General features: G+C 39.0%; 1 protein-coding gene across 4 annotated transcripts; it reads right to left on the minus strand.

Annotated features, from left to right (window-relative positions):
* Positions 1–1,213: 1,213 nt before the first annotated feature.
* Positions 1,214–21,898, minus strand: kit (v-kit Hardy-Zuckerman 4 feline sarcoma viral oncogene homolog). 4 transcript variants are annotated; one of them, XM_015385569.1, is made up of 21 exons: positions 21,583–21,898; positions 17,400–17,654; positions 16,243–16,527; positions 15,988–16,127; positions 15,494–15,665; positions 14,396–14,582; positions 13,760–13,875; positions 13,408–13,519; positions 11,689–11,873; positions 9,687–9,793; positions 9,450–9,576; positions 8,794–8,898; positions 8,450–8,560; positions 7,476–7,617; positions 7,233–7,327; positions 6,999–7,129; positions 6,514–6,636; positions 5,178–5,289; positions 4,980–5,079; positions 4,641–4,746; positions 1,214–3,341 (listed from the first exon to the last, which is right to left on the minus strand). In XM_015385569.1, exons 1-21 carry the CDS (start codon positions 21,635–21,637, stop codon positions 3,159–3,161), a joined length of 2,949 nt encoding a protein of 982 aa, XP_015241055.1. In that variant the 5' UTR covers positions 21,638–21,898; the 3' UTR covers positions 1,214–3,158. The 4 variants fall into 4 exon arrangements, with proteins under 4 accessions (XP_015241055.1, XP_015241053.1, XP_015241054.1 ...); XM_015385567.1 differs by having other exon boundaries at positions 7,233–7,396; XM_015385568.1 differs by having other exon boundaries at positions 15,494–15,686.
* Positions 21,899–22,122: the final 224 nt, after the last annotated feature.

Here is a 22,122-nt window from a genome sequence, read left to right on the forward strand (position 1 = left end):
CATGACTGCTGAAAAACCAAGTAAAACTATCTTAAATTCAGGAAAATGTTTGTTAAATCATGAACAGAAAATGAGAACAGAGAATTCAATATACACAATTTTATTTACATTGACACTTGTAATAGCAACATATCAGATTTACACAATAACTTTAAAGCTTTTAAATAAATACACAGGGATATGCAGCAAGCCATTAAATGAAAAAAATAATCTCTAGTAATGAGGAGTTCTCATTACTAATTGTAAAATCTTATCCTTAATCACTTTTTGATGCCTGGAATGATCAGATCTCACCATTTGGAGCCTTGTTGCCGGGGAAATGAACTAACTTGCAAAAAGCATAAAAAGTAGCAATTGGCCAAATTAAAGGAATAGTACACCCAAAACATGATTAGCCTTCATTTTCTACTCACCCCCATGCTGAACAACACTCTGGAGTACTTTTTTGATATCTCAAATGCATCTGGAGATCTGGGAGGCTTCTTGCTGTCTGCTGACATTCAAATAATGGAGGTCTACGGTGCCCGAGACAGAAAGGTCCATAAAAGTCCACAAAAACGTGTCAATATTCCTCCATACTGCTCGTCCAATGTATTCCAAGTGTCCTGAGTGGGTAGCATCCAGAATTTACTCGAAACGAAGTCATTTAGAATGTTTTTAGAGCATAAACAGTAGTGTATAGTATTTCCTAAAAGCGCGTTCACGGCGCTACGGAAACCGCGGCAGACCAACCCAGACGAAAGTGCGCATTCAGCTCGGCAAAGAACTTCTGCTCTTCCTCAACACTGAAGTCCTCAGACATTTTTCTTTCGTTGTTTCTTTCTTTGCACAGGTAAACGGCACATTTCTTCTTCTACGCTTGCATTATCGGCAGAGCAGACGCTGAATGCGCACTTTCATCTGGTATGGTCTGCCGGCTTCCGTAGCGTCCTGAACGCGCATGTGCGCGCTTTCAGGAAATACTATACACTACTGTTTATGCTCTAAAAACATTCTAAATGACTTCGTTTCGAGTAAATTCTGGATGCTACCCACTCAGGACACTTGGAATACATTGGACGAGCAGTATGGAGGAATATTGACACGTTTTTTGTGGACTTTTATGGACCTTTCTGTCTCGGGCACCGTAGACCTCCATTATTTGAATGTCAGCAGACAGCAAGAAGCCTCCCAGATCTCCAGATGCATTTGAGATATCAAAAAAGTACTCCAGAGTGTTGTTCAGCATGGGGGTGAGTAGAAAATGAAGGCTAATCATGTTTTGGGTGTACTATTCCTTTAAGAGAAAACATCAAATACAAATATTTTATGATAAAGATGTCACAGTGAGAAGAGCCACAGGCAGATTCCCTTGTTTAATCAACAGAGGGAAATCTGTGCACCTACAGTATAAGAAAATAAAGCATATCAATTTCTGTATCACGGTACCGTTTCTTCATTAAGATAGACATCTTCAAAAGTACTGAAGTTACTTTATAATGAACGAACATCTATATTTACAAAAAAACAAGAAGAGTAAGACTGTGGAGTTTTTAGTAAGCTAAGTGACTTGATGAATCTGTTGTAGTGGCACCTCATGACAGTAAGTCAACTAATCTATGCACGCATACAGACATTCACACAAAGGAGGACGTGCATTCTCTCTCATACGCACAAACACACTCGCACACGTGTTTGTCAAAGCAAACAGGACACTTTCCTTGCACTCCTTGGAATAACATCCACAGCTGGGAGAGATGCCGGTACCACTCCAGACAACTGGCTAAGAAGTGCTGAAAACCCCACTTCCGATAGAGGAAACAACTGGACGACAAAAGAAGAGAGGGAAGGCAAGGAAACCAGCTACTAAGCTGAGAACAATGAGACAGCGGACACAATAAGTTCCACACCGAGTGTCACCGTCTCAACAAAAAGCTATGACAAGCCTCTGTTTTTCTCTTGCTCCTCTCACCTTGGGGAATACTGCAATCCACTTAATGGCGTATCACATCAGGTTCACCTTTGCTTAAAGTATGATATACACTTGAGGAACTGCACGGCTAGCGTGGAAAGACAGCACACCAGTCTGGGTTGGTGAAAACAGTCTCCAAACCATTCATGAATAAACGGAGGGGAAAAAGCAGAGACACTAATCTGAAAACTGGCAGTACCTACCTCATGTTTGTGAACAAATATACAGCGAGAGATGAAGGAGGGAACAGTTACATACATCTTTACAAGAGATCTCTACCTCTCGCAGCCCAGCTGTCAGTGAGTAACAAAGCATAAAGAGTTGCATACCATATCTACATCTACGTATGTTGTTTCTGCAGTCATGCACTAGTCATGTTATTTGCAAACAAATTCCAAAAATGTATTTGCCCTTTAAGTAGCTACCATCCCAGATCTACATCCTAATATACTTGAAGCACTTATGGACATGTCTTCGACAATGTTTCCTAGTAGCTTATACATGTAACCATGTCATCATATGTAAATTAGAATTGGCCCCTGAAAGAATATTTTTCATACAGCATATATCTGAACAGTTGGAAAATAATACTGACAGTTAAAGTGATAAAAAAAACAAACGACAAAAGTTATATTATCTGCATCATGTTGTGTATAGAATAAAGTTTAAGTGCCTCAAGTGCTTTGTTTTCCACCCAACAACTGCAACAGCCAAAGAAACTGCAAAAGGTGAACCATGATAGAAAAAAAAAAACATTAGAGAATAACCAAAGACACCATAATTAAAAAGTAAAAGAACTCTAAATTATATAAGATAGCTGCTGGATGTGGATCCCCCCCCAAAGAAAAAGGTTAATGATACAACTTCAATGTAAAGGAAATGTGGAAACATGTAACAGTATAATAAGTTGTGAAACAGTTAGAATAATGGTTGATGATCATCTACCCTCCGTGGTGTCTTCAAAGTTCTTCAGATTGTGAGCAATAGCCCAAGTGTCCACCCACCACTCAGTAGGCAAGGATAGTGATTGCAAAGTTTAAAACCATTTATCCACAGAGGTTCTCTCTTGTCATCTTGTCAGAGGTGCATTTACTCTTCTGAGAACCATTTTTGCTGGTAACGGGGAGGCAGACAGATGTTGTAGTTGGATGATTTGTGGCGTAACATGACAGGCACTTTGAGGCAGCCAAACAAGTCCGATGAGTCCTTACACCCAATGGGCATGAAGGATTGTCCCCTCTATGAGGACTTCATGCTGAACCAGTAAGGGCTGTGTTGGAGTGCTCTTACTGCTGGCTGGGTGAGAGCTGTGAGCTGCTGTGTTCTGAGAACTGGGCTCCTCCCTCACTCTAGGCAACAAAGGGAGTCTGGAACTGAAGTTCAAATAAATCTGACAGGAAGGAGAGAAAAAAAAATGTTGGAATGGGTTTTCAAGAGAACACAGTTTTCTTATAACCTGACTGCTAAGATAGCTTCAGAGATCAATTGCTCTTGAATTATCACACAGTTTGTTATATTGACACTGAAAACCTCAGGTCATTTTAAAGGCATTTTTATGTACTAGACAAACATAAAATAGTAAATGATTATGCAGTGAGAGGAAAAGAATACATGGTTTGCAGAAGTTTCTACAATAAAACTTCTTTAATCTGTTACACCTTATTTAATCAGAGTTCTAAGAACTGACTTTGGATGTAATCTATTTGGTTACACCTGTTTGTGAATTGATCTCACGATAAATATAGTTGTAGGTTATGGCATCAGAGGCTTATGAGAAAGTAGAATTAGACAAACAGCTCCAGCTTAAGGGGTATTAAAAAGAAAACATCATTTTGTAAGTTTGTATAGTGAAAGTACTTTGAATGTATGAACAGGCAAGCATGTGATGTTATTTGTAAATGAGAGGAAATACATTTTCAAAAGACCATCCGGTCTCTGAAAAAGCAGAGCAAGAGTTTTGTCCGCATTGCTGAACATTAAGTCGGCCCTGTTCCTGGTGCATGTCTCCTCCACATCGAGAGAAGTCAGCTGAGGTGGCTCAGACAGCTTTTTCTGTTGTCACCTAGGAGGGGGCCTAGGTGACAACACAGGAAACACTAGAATAACTATGTCTCCTTGCTGGTCTCGGAGCAACCAGGCTTACCTCAGTAGAGCTGAAGAAAGTGTTCGGGGAGAGAGAAGTCTTGGGTCAGCTGAGAATGCTTTCCCCCCGCCCTTTCTTATGGTTTAGCCATAAGAAAGAACTTTACACAAGACACGTCTATTTAGCAGTGTCTGTTTATGTGAGGCCGATGCCCCGAGGAAACATCAAGATTTTTGGAATGGAGGAGCACTGTCACAAGAGAGATAAATTGTTGCTGGGATTTTTCTGTCAGGATGATTAATTCACCTTGCATCAGCAGGAGCTGCAACATGTTTTGTGTTAGCCTTTGTCATTTGAATTTTTTTAATACTGTACAAAAAGATGTTAAAATCTTACTGTGAAGTTAAGTTAGCTCAGTCGCTAGAGCCCTTAACCCTCCACACTCCTCCCCTGGTGCTACTCAAGGGGATGGGTTAAATGCAGAGAGTTAATTTCTTTGCTCTGTACTTGTGACAGTTTAATGACAATAAAACACTGGTGTGATAAAAACTCGAACCTAGAACCTTTTTTGGTTATAGAAAACAATATAGCACCAGTAACACCTACATGTTTAGTGGCATCTGACAGCAGTTGCTCAATGCTCTCAACCACCTTCCTGAAGGGAGGTCTCTTGAAGGGGTCAGCATCCCAGCAGGAGCTCATAATCTGATACCTGTAAAGAAACACCAACTAAATTATGTCTCTTCTGCTAATACAGTGTCTTTTTTGTTAGATATTTACCAAGGAATCTTTTATTTATATACTTTTTGTACTTCTTGTGCACAGCTAAACACAAAAGGATGTGAGCAGACTGTGATCTAGCCTTCCCATGTTGTCTCCTGCATAGAATCTCACATAATATCTAACCAAACTATCTCTCCTCGTTTTAGATGAACAAAATCTTACATTTCATTAGGTGCAAACTCAGGAGCATCCATTCTGTATCCTTCTTTTATCTGTTTGTAGAATTTGGCATCTACGGGCATACCAGGATAAGGGCTGTTTCCTATGTTCCAAAGAAATCTTAGATCAGATTATACAATTCAAATAAGAGCGAGATAGCCTGGACTAAGAAGAAAAGGCACCGTAGAGATGGAAACATACCCAAGGAGAAGATTTCCCAAAGCAAGATGCCATAAGACCACACATCACTCTCAAACGTATACACGCATTCGAAGATGCTTTCTGGAGACATCCACTTCACAGGCAGACGAGCCTGAAACAGAGCAGCTCAGTGAACGGGCAGATAGCTGCAATGCACATTTTCATGCTTCATATTCAGATAAAATAGCTGCGGGAAAAAAGTACACAACACAAAAGGGTGCTTAGATATCAGGTGAAAGAAAAATGACATGCCCTTTTTTGTATCACAAGATATATCACAAGAACTTCATACTCTTAACTCATTTACCACTGATAAAAAACCATAACCCCACCCAGCTTGGTAAGTGTCTCACAGGAACTCAAAGCTCCTAATAATTCTGTTTCACTAGTTTTACAAAATGCTAACTGGGGTGCAACATTGTATGTGATATTTTGCTCACCAGATTGTCATTTTATTTTAGATTACATCTATAATTGGTCAATTTTAAACATGATCTGAACAAGTTTATTGCAGCTCTCACTGTCTTGTGGGAAGGTTTACCTCAGCCCCATTCTCAAGTCTTTTGGTGACTCTAACAGTTTTTTTTTCTTACCATTGTCCTACATTCTCATGAACTCTGATCAGCTTCCCTGTCCATGTTGAAGAAAACACATGGCCTCACCTCGATGTTGCATTAACCATTCAATTGAGGGGTAAATTAAATTCAGGATGATGGTCTGTGTTAGTTTTGCTTCATAGGAAGGAACAGAAGCATATATGCAAAAAACCATAAAAAGACAAAGACATCTTCTAACAACAAAATAAAGAAGGTGAGGTTTACACTTTAAATTTTAATAGTTTACTCAACCAACAAAAGCATTGGTGTTTTAAATTCGTCCGTTCTAATTTTTTTCCACAGCGCATCTAGAAAGCCGGTAAAGGAGAGCATACATCTTTTTTTTTCAAATTAATAACCTTAGATCAACAGCCAACATAAATGTCGGCAAACCACAAGTGAATGCGCATAAGGTTAATAAAACAAACCCTGTCTCAACCTGAACTCAACGCATGACTGTGCTGAGTTGGGGCCTGTAAAATTAAAACTGTAAATCAGTAAATCAATAAGCAATATTAAACAAATTGTTGTGTATTTAGATTTTATAAGAGAGGCCCAGATTTTAATGTTAATTTGATAATGAAGAAAAGCACAAGTGACAATGAAAACGCCAATGGTTTTACATGATACCCAGGCCTAGGATTAGCTATTTCCCTATTTTGATGGATCTTTGCCTATTTATTTTCTGTATTTCTATTGTTATTATATCAGTAGGAATTCATAGCTGTGAGCAGACTTACATTACCCTTGACGACATAGTTTGAGTCTGTGGTGATGTCTCTAGCTAGGCCAAAATCACAGATCTTTGCCACTCTTCCTTGGGTCAATAGGATGTTTCGAGCAGCAAGGTCTCTGTGAATGCACTATAACAGGACACATACATAATATGATGACACATAAACAACTGACTTTCATTAGACATGAATGATGTTCTGCTTTTAATGGACATTGCTGTAGAATTTTCTATGCTGAACTTTGTAATGCACAATTACTGAGAGTGACACGCAACATCTCTGGACACAGTATCTGCTGCTCTACAGGGTATACATTTTTCAAAAACATTTGTTTTAGATCTGTTGCATGACCAACATGAACAGCTCTTCTCATGCCAGTACACACGTTTACACACACACAAAGTCTGGTTATCAGGTGTGAGGAGCTTATCCAAATATAAAATTCGACAGCTGTTCACCTTAAGTCTGCAAACTGTGTGGCAGAAACTTACATTTTTGGAAGCTAAGAACTCCATGCCTTTGGCCACTTGGTATGAGAAGCTTAAGAGATCTTCTGTGTCGAGAGACATATCATCCTCATCGAACATATCACCCTCTTTGTCAGCTTCGACGTATTGGCCACCTAAGAGGATTGATAGTTAAAAGAATAATTATTTTTCTGTTGCTTTAGTTAGGTGTTTTAAAGTTTTCTAGGTTAAATGAAATTTGATGAATGGCTGGCTTGCCTTTGCGTAGTGACTGTCTCCGCTCAGAGGACGAGCTCGACAGTCGGTTGCCAGCAACAGAAGGCCTCATGCTCATGTAGCCATTCAAGCTGTCACTGTGAAGAGGAAAGGAGCAGTCTGGTCTGAGCTGAGACCTGCCGTCCAAATACTCTCCCACGCACGTTCTGTATTGAAAATACTAGTACTCTCATTTTTCCCCCCACCACAAATCACTCTTAATGCACACAGAAAAACAAGCCTCACCCTTCTGCAACTCTCTGTTGCATGAGGTTGCGGTAGTAATAGTTTTCCTCCAGCTTATAGGTGATGAAAGACTCTCTCTTTCGCCGGAGAAAATTAAGAAGATCTCCAAAGCAGCAGTATTCAGTAATAACCAGTGTAGGGCCTAAAGATGGAGAAACATGTCTCATCAGAATAAGCTTCCTAAATGAACAACATATAAAAAGCATTACACAGCTATTTTCCATTACAGACACAAGCTTCACTGTATTTTATGTGGCAGCTAAACCAAAAGATTTTGTAATTAGAAAGTGTAAGAAAAAGGATTAATGCTTTTAAAAACTGTTTAAAAATAAAAGTATCAGTTGTGGTATGTGTTTGTATTCAACACTGTCATTATATTTAGAACCATGTTTCACTTGACAGACAGCTGTGCACATCTCAAGCCTGAAATATTTGCTAATTCTTGGCTTCCTCAGTTAATTAAAGGACCTTCGTTAAATTGAATAGAATTGACTCGGAATGGGAATTTCTTTAGCTAATTTTAATGTCCAGATGGACGTTCATCTGATCTAATTTGCTCTGCGACTTTCTGCCTTTATAAACAGGATATCCCTGTATTTAGATCTCTCAATTTTCCCAACAAGTCAGACCAGCAGCTCTTTCTTTGCTGAAGCAAAGCATCCACACAGCATTATGCTGCCTTGACCATGTATTTTGAGTTTCCATTTCTCCATATCTTATATTTACAATTGCAAGAAAAAAAAAAACATTCATCATCCGTCATTTTCTCTCCACTTCCCACTTACGTGTTACCTAAAAAAAATACCTGCATTAATACTTTAGGGTTGTAAATATTTTTACAAGGCCCCATAATTAGTAGTAATTGTATTATTAGTAATTTGTCATATGACACAAAACCATCCACAATCACTACTAGACAAACTCTTCCAGTTTTAATCTAATATTTAAACTCTAGAACAACATTGGTGCCACACCTCCAACAGTGCAGGCTCCGAGCAGGTTGACAATGTTTATGTGGTTTCCCAAGTAACTGAGGACTTTCAGCTCCGACATCAGGGCCTCCTTCTCTGTGGCGTGAGCGCTGGCTGTAAGAAAAGCAGCATGACCCGTATTTTTAAAAGAAGCAAAGTCTGCACATCTTGAAAAATGATTATATATCCTCATTTAATAATTTTGCTGACTAACCAAATAAATTCCACCTGGAGGCTAAATATTGTTATGATAATATTGGCCTGTGCTGAACACCTGCAGGCAATCCTTAGAGCTACTGTGTACATTTCTAAGATTTTTTCTTTGTACATGCAGTGACAGAGCTTACACTTGAGCATTTTCACTGCCACCGTCATGACAGAATCAGCATTGGCAAGTCCATACGCGGTGGCTTCAACCACTTTTCCAAATGCACCAGATCCCAGTGTCTTCCCTGAAAAAAAGAAGGTCAGATACAAAAATGTTATCCCCTTTCTTCTTTTTCCTTCCAAAAACAGACAGTGAACCAGTGCTTTCAGGACTACTACAGTTTTAGCCCTCAGGCTGTGTGTGCAGTCACCAGGACGTGTAGGATCCTGTTTGAAGAGCGCTGTTGAAAACAACACCCAGAATACGTCAACAATATTATGTTTGCATAGGAGGAGTGTGGTTTCTTTCTCATTCAGCTCTGGAACGAGTTGGTCAGTTAACACCGACACAGCTAATACCTTAATGCAGTGTACACATTTGTAAAAAGAAAATGTTAAATCCGCGTGAAGTGGCTGTAGGGTATCATCATTTGAGTTAAGTCATATTGACAGTAAAGTCTGCCTAATGCATCCAACCTCATTTATCTCTCCAAATGTATCTACACTTGGCATATAACAGCCTGACAACACATAAAGGACATAAGCGATGCAATGTGTTTTGTATGATGGATTAATGGTATTAAAGTTGCTATTCAAGAACGCCCACTCTAACGGACTTTGGTAAAGGCGTACTCACCGAAACGCAAGTTGCTCCGTGGGAACTCCCACTGGTGATCGTACGGCAGCTGCGTGGGGTCAATATACACGTAGTTGTTTCCGTGGATTCCTTCAATTACTTTCCATTGAATCTGGTATTTTGGTTTCTAAAAAAAAGAAAAAAGATGCTCAAATGAGTTAATGAGTTTGTGACAGACTTAACCTGTGATTGACTGATGGGTGTGCCTCACGGAGTAAAAGCTCAACCCGGTCTTACCTGCATGTACTTGTAGAATAGCATGATAACAATGAGGCAGAGGATGCCTGCTGCTGATATGAACCCAATCAGCAGAGGACTGAATAGATCGTGCATAACGCTTTTCTCTGCAGGGAGACAGAAATGATAATGTTAGATAATGAAAGACCCAATCAGAGACTCTTTCATTAGTTTGTCATGTGTATACTGTATATGACATTGTAAAGGGGCATTAACGTAAGCCAGAAAAGACTAAGCAACAGTGAAGCACGCATTGATCAAATAGCAGTAAACTAATCCAATTAACCATGTAACATAGATAAATGCACCCCTTTTATTTACTAAATGCAATGTTTGCACCTCATTCTGCTCTAATGTCATGAGACTATGCACAATTCTTGTCAGTACTTCTGCTGCTTTTGCAGCTGTGCTGTTGAGCACTTGTATGTAATCAATGTTCTGTTCCTTTGTGTCTGGCAGGTTGTGATGCCTCATTGTTTTGCTCCTCTGCACACACTGGGTGTAATAAGCTCTTTAGCGATAAGAAGCTTTCTCTCCACTTCAAATCTGAGAATGCAGAGTCTGCAGGAACTAATCCCCTGTAAACCTGTCAGTGGGTTCTAAAGCAATGTTTTCTTTGCTGCAGCTCACTGACACCTATAAGCCTCCCACAGACCACTGAATGCCCACTGCTGAGGATCCTACTGTGCTCCTACATTCTGAAGCGCCTCCGCCTGGTCTGCTGTTACTCTGTGTTCAACAAATCTTGGGACTGGCTTCCAAAGACATGTCCTGCCTGGCCACACACACTGACTCTACATACTGCACACCCACATGGCAACAGTTAGCCTCCCCCCCCCCCACCATACACAAAGATAACGCTGCACGCTCAGATAGAAACAATTTTGGTGTACTTTCAGCTGCAGTGCCAATGCTTTTAGGACACCATGTAGCAGATGGTAAGGCAGTTGCAGGAGAAGGGATTTAGAGTCATAACGTACACAAAGGACTAAAGCTAATTCCTATTTGCAGCAAAATATAACTGAGGTAGTACATATTTGCTTATGTTTACCAAATCGATGAGAATCTGCCAAGTAGCAGTAAGTTCAGGGTTAATCTTTGCCAAAAGCCATGTTTTTAGAAAACATTTTGAGCCGAGGAATTATCCCTTGTTGGATTTACTGAGGGTGCAACCCTGCTGAGATAATCAAGATGACAGAACTGAGATTGACAGGCAGTTTGCTGTTTCAACAAAACCTGTAGTTTTTATTTGATGTGGGGCTAATAAACCACAAAAGTAAAAAGATGAATTCTTGTAGCTCAAGAGAGAAAATACTTAGAAGATAACAACAGTACAGAAAACATTTTAAACATGTCCAGTAAGAATCGACGTAGAAATAAGCAAAATTGAGACAACTGCTGAGGAAGTCTTTATTTGATTTATTTATCCTTGTCAAAGAGGAACAAATCTAGAAATAAAAAAAAACTAAATAAACCTATTCATGCTTTAATAACAATTAGGAAAGCAGTGGGATGGGATTGTCTTGTTACCAGATTAATTAGTAAAGCAATAAAACACCACCTGCAGTAATATTTTTTTCCTGAAGGGTACTTTAACATGATAATTGTAAGACTCCTAATGAAACTCACATTTTCTGAAGTACTTATTGAATATATCTTTACATGCAAGGTAAGCTGTTTAAGTCAGGGTTAATAAGAAATTTCTCGCTCTGACTTCCAACTTCTATGGACCTTTTTGTAAACATTTTCAAATTCAAATTAAGCAGTAATAACTAAATTGCATAATCCATTTGTTTCCTCACAATCAAACAGAGTCTATAGTGGTTAAAGAAACATAGTATATCTAGACCACAATTATCAAGTTTAAAAACATATTAATTTTTTTTTTGTGTACGCTTTAACAGTTCACCAAATCTAAAAATTATGACTTTCAGAAGATTTCATGAACTTTTGAGTAAAAACTGTTTTTGTAGGGAAAAGTAAAAATTTGGTGCAACTTTACCACTTATAGAAAACAGTATAAAGGCTTGCTCTCCCTCAGCTGTGGCGACACACTCCAGAGTATTAAATCTTCCTCCGTTGATGTTGACTCGACTCTCCACCCCCGTCTTCCCAAACGCAGGGCTGACCAATGTGACTGTATTGACATTTTGTTCCTCCTGGGTGCCATTCTTCTGTTGGGAGCACCTAAAGGTAGAAATGTTTATTATTGCTCTATTACATTATGAAATTCTTTTGGCAAGCCTTGGCCTCCCTTTTACTAAACCCAGGTAAGAGATGCACTAAACAGCTGGCCTTTATTCAGAATTAACCACCTTGACCAGTTTTGCATAGAGATAAAAAAACTTCATTTTAGATATATATTTTTTTATAATTGATATTGGAATGAAAACAAATAGCTACCATAATTTTAGTTTGTAACGTTGATCTGTTACCAAATTATATTCACGCATATTTTTGAGAAGAACAAAAACAGATAAGGGGCAGGGGAACATGTTTTAAATTGGCATATTCCTACAATATCTACACATTTCTGGTGCCTTCAAAATAACTTATTTAATAAAATGCCTTGCACCTGAATTATTTATCTTAATGCAATATCGTACTTGGAAAAAGTAAAAATTCAAATGAGAAAACCATATAATGAAACAGCTGATTGTATATTAATACTAACCACAATCTGTTTAATTCAAAACAGCAAAAAGAATGAAACTTTTTGCCCATAAAACAAAACTTAAATGTTTAAAGTTTGCCCTGATTCTCCAGTGCCAACAGTTCTCTTTTACAGACAGTGGCCTATTGTTAACAATGTTTAGATTCACTTGACTTCCTCTTCCTGTCTAAAAATCAACACGCTTGTCGTTTGATGAGTATCAAGTAGATTTCATTTAATACTTCAATAAAACGATTGGGAAGGATTATCAAGAGTGACTCATCGCATGCGCTGCTTGGGACTACCGTTGCTCTGACAACCAGATGCTCCTCCCTCAACACTCCATATGTGGGGCAAGTTGCATTCAAGCTGATGGGTCTGATCACCTCCAATCACAAGTCGATTCTTAACAATCCCCTGTCACATTGCAGGGGGTGCAGGGAATCATCTCATCAGTGTTAACCAATCACAAGTCAGACCTGTCAAATCCTGCAATCCTTCATTCCATTGTTATCATCATTCCCTGACTCCATCCAGTGGGTCTTTGTATGACCTTTAAGACCCTTTGGTTATATTGTCCAGGCTTAATAATAGAAATAATAAAAAAAAAAGCCCACGTCTGATAAGCTATCTTCGCTTGTACTGTGAGAACTCATGGCATCACTGTTTTTGTTTTAGTATTACAGGCTGACAGATGATAATCCTGATTGATATTTAAAATACTACAGAAAACCAAGCAATTTAATTTTTCATTCTAATATCTGATCATAAAATAGTTGACATGTCATGTTTTAAGTTTAGCCATAGTCATCATTTCAATTCAGTTTATTTATATAGCGCCAAATTCACAACACATGTCATGTCAAGGCACTTTACAGTTCAACCAGATCATACAGTCAAATTGATACAAAGTTTTCTATCTAAGGAAAACCAGTTGATTGCATCGACTCATTGACTCAAATACAATCCCTCACACTAAGCATGACAACAGAAATAAAAGGACTAAAAAAAGAAAAGTTTTACAGACTTCTTGATTTTATGTATTTGTCCAGTTTCTGAAAGCCTCACCTGACGTAATGCTCACAGTAGTACCATTTGATCTGGGGGGCAGGGTATCCTTCAGCCACACAGCGCACCTGTCCATCCACTGGGCCCTCATAAGATATAATCTCAGGCTTACCTGGTAAACAAAAGTTAACGTCAGACTGTTGACCGTTAAGCAATAAAATGCAGATTGAAGATAAGGCTTTTGCACCATTTATATCTGTAAGAGCAGAGAGTTAAACTTCATTTTATTACATTCCTAGAAGTCCAATCAGCAGTGTCAGCTGCTAAAGATTCTAGCACTCTGGAGAAATACATTTAATGATATGGCCTAAGGGTAAATGAAACCTTTAACAAAAAGCATTACATTACTTACTGATTACAAAGATGGTGAAGGTCTGATTTACCACCATGGCGCCGTTGGAGGCTTCAAAGGTATAAATGCCACCTTCTGCTACCTTGAGCCGAACCAGCCTCAGCTCGCTGCTGTAACTGAACAGGAGATGAAGACATTTTTAGCATGAATGCTTTTTTTACTGCTTTAGGTGATGAGGGAATAGAAAATAACTGATAATCATTGGCATCTAGCCCTGACTATTTCACAAGTGCTAATCTATCTATATGGACTCTGGATAATGAGGGTTTTATTATTATTAAGTATTGTGTTCTTTTTTATACATCTGAGTAACATTTATTGACTTGTGTCCAGCTAATGAAAGGCTATATCTTAATCATTTCCATATAACAGTGGTGTTTGGTCAAATATGGGAGACATGTGTGCCTGCATAACACCTAATAATTTTTTTTCTCCTACACATTTCATTAACTTGAGGCAAATAGCAGCTGACGTTTGTAATCTGGCCTTGATTGCTTAAAAAGAAACCCTTGAACGAGATTTTTTTGTCTCCAGCTGTTTTTCTCAAAAAGCAGTGACCTAAAGCTGCTAAATTCCATTAGATGCAACTCTCATGTTCTGGTACATGTAGTTCAAATGGTTTGCGTGTGCTGACACCTGTAGTCTTTGCTGTCCATGCTGATCACGTGGTCACTGGCGTTTTTCAGTTTGCGGCCCATGAAGCTCCAGGAGATGCTATGTGGTTTTGGGTATGCCTCCATTTTAACTTTCAATGACAAACTCTCACCTGATCGAACATGGAAGGTTCTGTTGTAGATTTCTGATAGGCTGATAAATCCCCTTTCTGAAACATGAAAAAATGGGGCATTTATGTAAGACATCCTGTGGAAATTTAAAATAGCTGGTATGGGGATTTTCTGGTACATAAAATTAATTCAGTTTTCATGAAAATACTTTACAATTGTGTGTCAAATGTATCAATTTAATAGATTAATTATTTCTCAAAATATGGACATTTTAGGAGAGATGTTTGGTTTCTTTCTAGCAGAAAATTAGCCAATATCTAAAAGTTCATTTCAGGCATTAATGGGCTGCATAATAGCTTTGTTTAGCCTGTGGCCTGATTAAACGCTGTGCTAAACTGCGGTCTTGTCAGGAGTTAGATGAGAAGAGTCCCAACGATTAAACAGAATGTCTTAAAGCAAAAAAGTCAGCATAATAATGTTAATTTATCTTATATGTTATTTCAGTAAACTTGATCTAGATAAAACATTTCCTGTTTTAATCATGAAAAAAACTTCTTTACCATTTAATTCAGAATACAATTTGAAAGCAGGGTAGTTTTGCTCTTTGAGTGTAGTCCATGCAGATTAAAACTGAAAACAGTAAAATTCCCAACTTTCAGCAGTTAAATCAATTTAAAGTCACTCCCTTTAGCATCTGCAACAGTCTGACTTTTTCAAAACTCACCAACAAAACAAAGATAACCAGAGAGGAACAGATTAGAAAACAGAACTTAAAGTATACCAAAGCTATAAATCTCTATATTTATTGTTTTTTTTTTTTAGTTTGCTCCTACATCCTCTCAAAATATTACTCTTTTCAACTCAAAGTTAAGCAAAAACAGAAATGTTTAGCAAAAAGCTCTTTTTGAGGAAAATGTTTTTTAAAAACTAGAAATGTTCCATGTGTAATTTCTTAAATATAACTAATATTGGATTAAACAAGGCTGAACTTTTATTTTTCAATACTAACCATAAACATCCAGCCACACCGACATCGTGCTGTTTCCTTTCTCATTTTCAGCTTCACATTTGTAACTCCCAGCATCTTGTGGACGTACTGCTGCTATTTGCAGTGTGGCACTGTGCGTATGAATGTAGTTCGCCGTCTGGATACGTGCAGTGCCATCAACCTTTGGTTGTTGCTGTGGATACCAGACGGCACCCTGTCAACGCCCAGAGATCTCTAGAGATTAACCCCGAATGCATGTCTATCCTTGCCAAGCAAATAGTAAAAAAGAAACACATGCATGCAACCACAGATGCAAGCTCTCCATTCCGCCACTATTGCATTCTGCAGAGCACACATACATCCAAAATCCTTAGCACATGCAGAGACAACTTTGACCCTTTTCCTCTTGCACATTCATACACATGATGAAAATGCAACATAAAGGTAAATGCCCTTTCGGACATGTGAACATGCATAGCACATCCTACAGCAAACATAAAGCTGATGAATCTCACCGAGCCAGGTGGTGCCGTCCACTTCACTTTGAGGTCTCCATTGACATTTGTGGCATTGCAGGTGATTGACAGACTCTGATTTCGAGTTAGAATTATTCTCCTGGGATGCTGCACCTGGATTTTAGGAGGACCAACAGGCACTGAAAGAAGACAAGTTGATCTAAATCAGAGCTGGGCCAAAAATTACCAAAAAGGATTTTTCACGGACTTTGCAAACTTAGTAACACTTGCATTGAACTCAGCGGCACCTGTTACCTGGATTAACTGTCAGAGAGTATTCCTCAGATCTGATGTGTTTATTCTGAAGTGTCCCTGAGCACACATAGCATCCCTCATAAGTCTTTTTTATATTGTAGATGAAGATGCCTTGCTCCAAGCTAGTAGAAAACTGGAGACCAGGGGAGAGGGCTCTTCCGGAGCATGTTTCCAAACCTAAACTGCTCAGACTTGGATCAGTCGTGTGGCATGGTATGATAGCAGTGTCTCCCTCACGATAAAGAATACTGGACAGAAATGGTTTTCTGAAAAGTCTCTCAGGATCTGTCAAGAAAATACATAAATTGGGAAAACTTTTGTCAGAGAGTTGCAAGCAGGGCTTCACACTGAATTGCTTAAGCTTTATAGCTATTTTGTGCTGATGTTCAATACTCAAAATAAATGCTGCTGATGAAATTACATCTATGTGAACAATGTCTATGGGTTTAGTATATTTTTATAACATATATACTATATGTTATAAAGATATTTTCAGTTTCCATGTGGCTCAATTTTAATGAAAATGTCACAAAACATACAATAGAGATGCAGCAATTAAACATGGGAATTTAAACCAGATGTAATAATAGAAATAAGGATCGGGGTTAGAGCTATTTGACAGCTCTATTATTCAGGATTTGCTATATCAACAGAAGCATCCAGCCACTGAGGCAAAAGCAAACTCTGGTGGCATAATCTTATCCATATAGTTAGCACATTCCCTTGAAGTTCTTTTTAAAATGTCCCAAAACAAACAAGGTATTTTATGTAATGATACACTTAAGTTGAAAAGCAGTCTGTTGTTTCTAAGACAGATGTGGGGCTGTTAAGCAAATGATCAGCACATGATAAGAGCCTGCAGTGATGGCACGGAGCCAAATGGATGTTGGGCCACAAAGAGAAGAAAAGATAGTAAAACTCAGTTCTGCACTTGATAAATAGCTCTACAATCTACCACACCTGTGTAGAGAAACATACACCCTCTTCTGCAAACAAATGTACAAACTCTGTTTCCTGTCAGAGAAGAGAATACTTGCCAAAAACGTGCTCTGCTTCTGACTCGAGTCTTAATTCCTAATGATTTAAGTTGTGCTGACCTTACATACAAATCCATTGCTGTTTTACACACTAATAGCCATGGAATTTCACACAGATACCTTTCACATAGACGAAAATGGAGGCTTCCTCACTGGATTTCTCATCCCGGCAGATGTAGCGGCCCCGATGAAAAGCCTGAGCCTTTGGGTAGTGCAATATCAACATCCCATCTTTCTCCGTAGCCTTAACAGGCTTGTTCCGATTCCCTCGCCACCACAGTGACCTGTTTTCACTCTTGCAGCGCAGGTCAATGGGATGGTTGAGCAGAACAACGATGTGGGGCTCGTTAGGGATAATAGTGGGCTTTGTGTTGCCTAAAACGGGATTGGAAAGATTTATGACATGAGGGAAATTTTCTCAATACTACAGAGTTAACATACCAAAACATATATATTACCCACACAATGCATCTGGACTATGAGACCCTAAAAACAAATGTCTTATGCAAAGGTTAATAATTCACACTCAAAACATGACAAATCCATACACATAAGCCCTACCAAATAACATGTCAGTTGATACATGCAAGGTATAAGCAGCTAATTACTGGAACTAGTTAGGATTTGCATCATGTTTTAAATGAAACAAAACAGCAAATAATAATTTCTGCCAGCTTGAGAGTCACCAAAGTAACAAGACTCCCCCCCCTCCAAAAAAAAACAACAAAAAAACAAAATACAAAAAAACTCTCTCATCAGCTATCATCATGGGAATCTTTCAATTCTTCAAATTTTGAAGTTGGTAGAGTGCTAAGTGTCAGATGAAACACAATCTAATTTGTGCAACACACTCCTGAATCAAAGTTACAGTTTGTTATAGGACTGGTCCAGTACTAGCTTCTGTTTTTTGTTGCTCTAAAATGGTTTAAAGTTAATCATGTCCTGCTCGAAATAATGTATTGAAAGTAATAAGTATGAACAAAAGAAAGTAATAAGTATGAATGAATTTGCTAAAACAGTATTTTTACAAGATTAAAGTTCCATCCATCCATCCATCCATCCATCCATCCATCCATCCATCCATCCATCCATCCATCCATCCATCCATCCATCCATCCATCCATCCATCCATCCATCCATCCATCCATCCATCCATCCATCCATCCATCAGGGTTAAGGGGGTGTTTATGTGAAGGAAGGGCAAACCCACATATACCCACAAACACACACGCCTAAGGGCAGTTTAGAATCATCAATCAACCTAACAGTCATATTTTTGGATTGTGGAAGGAAGCTGGTGTACCAAGAGAGGACCTTTATCTGTGACAACATGCAACACATTCTTGTTGGAAGGCAACTGTGCTACAAGCTGTAATACCATCTTAATCAATGAAGGTTTCATTCAGATCAATTAAATATAAAGTAGGCCATATTTCTATTGGTGATTTTATTTGTGTGCTAAACTATTTGGAATATCATCTTTGGAGCAGAAGTCAATGTTGGATCATTGTCTTAAAATGACAGTTTTTTCAAGAATTATGAGCCTCTTCTCAAACTGAACAAACTTGGTCTCAAATTTTAAGGTAATGTTGGCTGAAAAACTACCCAGCCTTGATTAGATGACCCAGCAGTTTTTAAAGTGTAACAACTGTGTTTATACACTGCGAATTAAACACTCAGTGTTGTGACACATGGTGGGGCAGTGTATAACATGTTGCTTTGTAACAAGGTTCTGGTTTTCGATTCATGGCCCAGGGTCTTGCGTGGGTTCTCCTCAGGTAGTCCGGCTTCCTCCCACTGTCTAAAAACATGACTGTTAGGTTAATGGGCTTCTCTAAAATTTTCTTAGATGTGAGTGTGGTGGACTGTCTTTTTGTATCTGCCCTACAACAGATTGGCAATCTTGCCTCTCAACCACAGACTGCCGAAGATCGGCACCAGCCCCACCACGACCCTGGCTGAATAAGTGGGAGAAGATGGATGGAGTGTTGTGACACAGGAGATGAAATCTTAAACATAACATCAAGTACTATATTCCTGTAAATGACCAAAGCATTTAATCTGTCACCATATACATTACCTCCATCATCCAGTGATTTCTTAGGAAAACTATTTATTCTTCACAGCCACAATAAACAGACGGACAACATAAATGCCTGGTTTTACTCTGACAAAAACTATGTTTTTCGGGTAAATCCATTTTAGGTAATCAGTATAAAACACCACAGTGGTGGTGCAAAAATAGGCAGCTCCTGATTAAGATACCCTCAAAGTCCCCACTTAGATACAAAAAAGGAGGTTCTGTTTAATTAAGCTTGCACTGACATTCTCAATACAGGATCTGTCAAAACACTGAATGACTAAACATAGGAGCTTTAAAAAAAAAAAGGATGTACAGATGAGGATGTACAGATGAGAGTCCACCAACACCCGGAAAACTAGAGCTTTAATCTGGAGTACGAAGTGGAAATTAAAAGGATTCTGGAATAATGTCGTTTATATATGTTGTTACACACTAAAACGTGTTTTTTTTCCCTTTTAAATAATTATGTTTCAAAAACGTATGCATATTAAACTATCTGGTAATAGCGGTTTAATGGGATGGGGGCAGCAACATTTATAGGAGTGGCCAAAGCAAGCAAACTCCCTCTCACACACAAACTAGTTATTTCCCGCTATCCTTATGGGGACTTTGCATCGGCTTCAACTCCATTCATTTCTATGGCCTTACCCTGACCTCTACCCTAACCATTACAGGCAGACAACTAACCATAAACCTAATCTAAACGCATTTCACACCTTAGTCCTAAACCTAACCCCCAGAATAGAACCGTTTCTCATGGGAATCAGTCGTTGGTCCCCATAAGTACCTGGTCATTAACAAAATATTGGCCACACAAATACACAAGCACACACGATTTGGTGGACACATCCTAGAAGGGAGTTGTAAATGTCTTAAAACAAATTCACCTCTTAACTTCATAATGCTTTTAACCTTGAGTCAACAGAGGGTGCGCGTCTGACGCCAAATATTTTTTACAGATAATTTTTGCAAAAAGCTTTTATACCCGGATAAGGAAACAACACAATAGAGAAGTGATATTACAATATCGAGCATGTTATATAATTTAAAGATTAATTCTTTAACGTGTTTATTTACAGCATCATCATTATAAAACCGGGCTCGTTATCTGTACCCCGTGCGCAAGCGGGCTTTAGGAAAACTTCATGGCGTGCCCTGTTGCATCACATGACCGTTCCTGAGCACACTGCTCCCAATGCTGCCCTCATTCAAACCCTGGCAGATGATCAATATCGCGTGTGTTCAGTGTTCTTGATCACCGTCTCAATCAGCGTTGGTCGGATGGAAGAGGCTATGAAGTCCACCTGACGCCGCCCATGGAGCCTCCACCAGGGCGCAGCGAGTGCGCAAAGCAAAAACAAATCGCTGTCTCAATTTCTTCTTTCAAACCGGCTGTACTGAACTTTTTTCTTATTTTTTTTCCATAAATTTGCCTTTAATCTCTAACTGGGAATTCCAGCTGTGTATAATTAAAAAAAAATAATACAGATATGCCTCCGGGTGGGCATCTATCTACTTCCTCGAAACTAACCTAAACAAAAGGTGGCCACACTGTCCGCATTAATAAATAGGTTAAAAACATGTTTTATTTTGGCTTTATTGTGGACCTCGGCCTTCATGGTCAGGGACCAGGTGATATGCCAAGTCATAATAAATGCAATATGCTTTTAAGCTGCAGCCCACTCAGAGAGGGGACAGGTTTAAAAACTTCCTCGTGAATCAAACATATCTCGGAACGGGTGAAAAACAAGCCTGTCAAACGGCTGTGGATCTAACTCGTTTGCATGATTCCTAGGAATCACAAACCATTATTTTTACATAGTGACGGTTATGCGCTGCTGGTATATTTGCATCATACTCAATATTACTCGATAATCAGCTTTAACCCTACTGGCTTAAATTTATTTATTTATTGTCTTAATTACGCCCTGTTTCTTGATTAAAGCTTAAATTATTTAAGTAAGTCTCGCATTCAAATAGTCAGAGTATCTGCTTCCCTCATTGGGTTTCTGTGGCTTCAGGTTGTCTCTTCAGACTTAGGATCCGACTCCTGATACACAGAAAAAGTATTCCAATGCTGATGTAAAAATGTAAGGAAACTAATCTAAAAAAATTAAATAATTCATTGTTAATCTTCAACTTCACCCTTTCCTGTGAGTAAATAGTAACAAGTTGAGCGTGTAATATGACACGTCAAACACCCATGCTCTGCAGCCTTACCTAGGTGGAAGCTTAGCTGTAAAAAAACAAACAGCAGTATCCAGAGGTATTCCATAGTTAGTATTCCATGGGTCTAGCTGTGAGGTGAGCCAGTGGCGCAGTGGTCTAGGTAGCTCTCGATCGCACTCGCCGAGCGCGTCGGGCTTGTGGGAAGTTTGACAGCGGAGCTCTGACAGAGGCGCGCTTCTCACAGAGCTTTAAAGGCACAGATGCTCAGCAGTGTCTCTGAAAGCATGCTGTTGTCCTGCAGCGTGCCGGAGGGGACGGTGCGGGCCCACCAGGTGGCTCTGCCTGAGGAGGGAAGTCAACTGCATGTTGGTAGGAGTCCAGTGGTGGAGCCTCTTTTACTGACAGAGAGAGAGAGAAAGAGGAAGAGAGAGAGGGAGGTGTCACTGTGTGGCCACTAGTCTCTGCCTTATGAAAAAAAGAAAAACAAAAATAGACAGACATGCAGAAAGATGAAGAAAAGAGACCTGGTTATCCAAACCCAAATAAGAGCATCTTATTTGGTTAATCCCCATCACTTTTTTACGTTTTACA

The sequence above is a fragment of the Cyprinodon variegatus genome, unplaced genomic scaffold (genome assembly GCF_000732505.1).
Source record: "Cyprinodon variegatus isolate N-32 unplaced genomic scaffold, C_variegatus-1.0 Scaffold343, whole genome shotgun sequence".
NCBI classification, from domain to species: domain Eukaryota; kingdom Metazoa; phylum Chordata; class Actinopteri; order Cyprinodontiformes; family Cyprinodontidae; genus Cyprinodon; species Cyprinodon variegatus.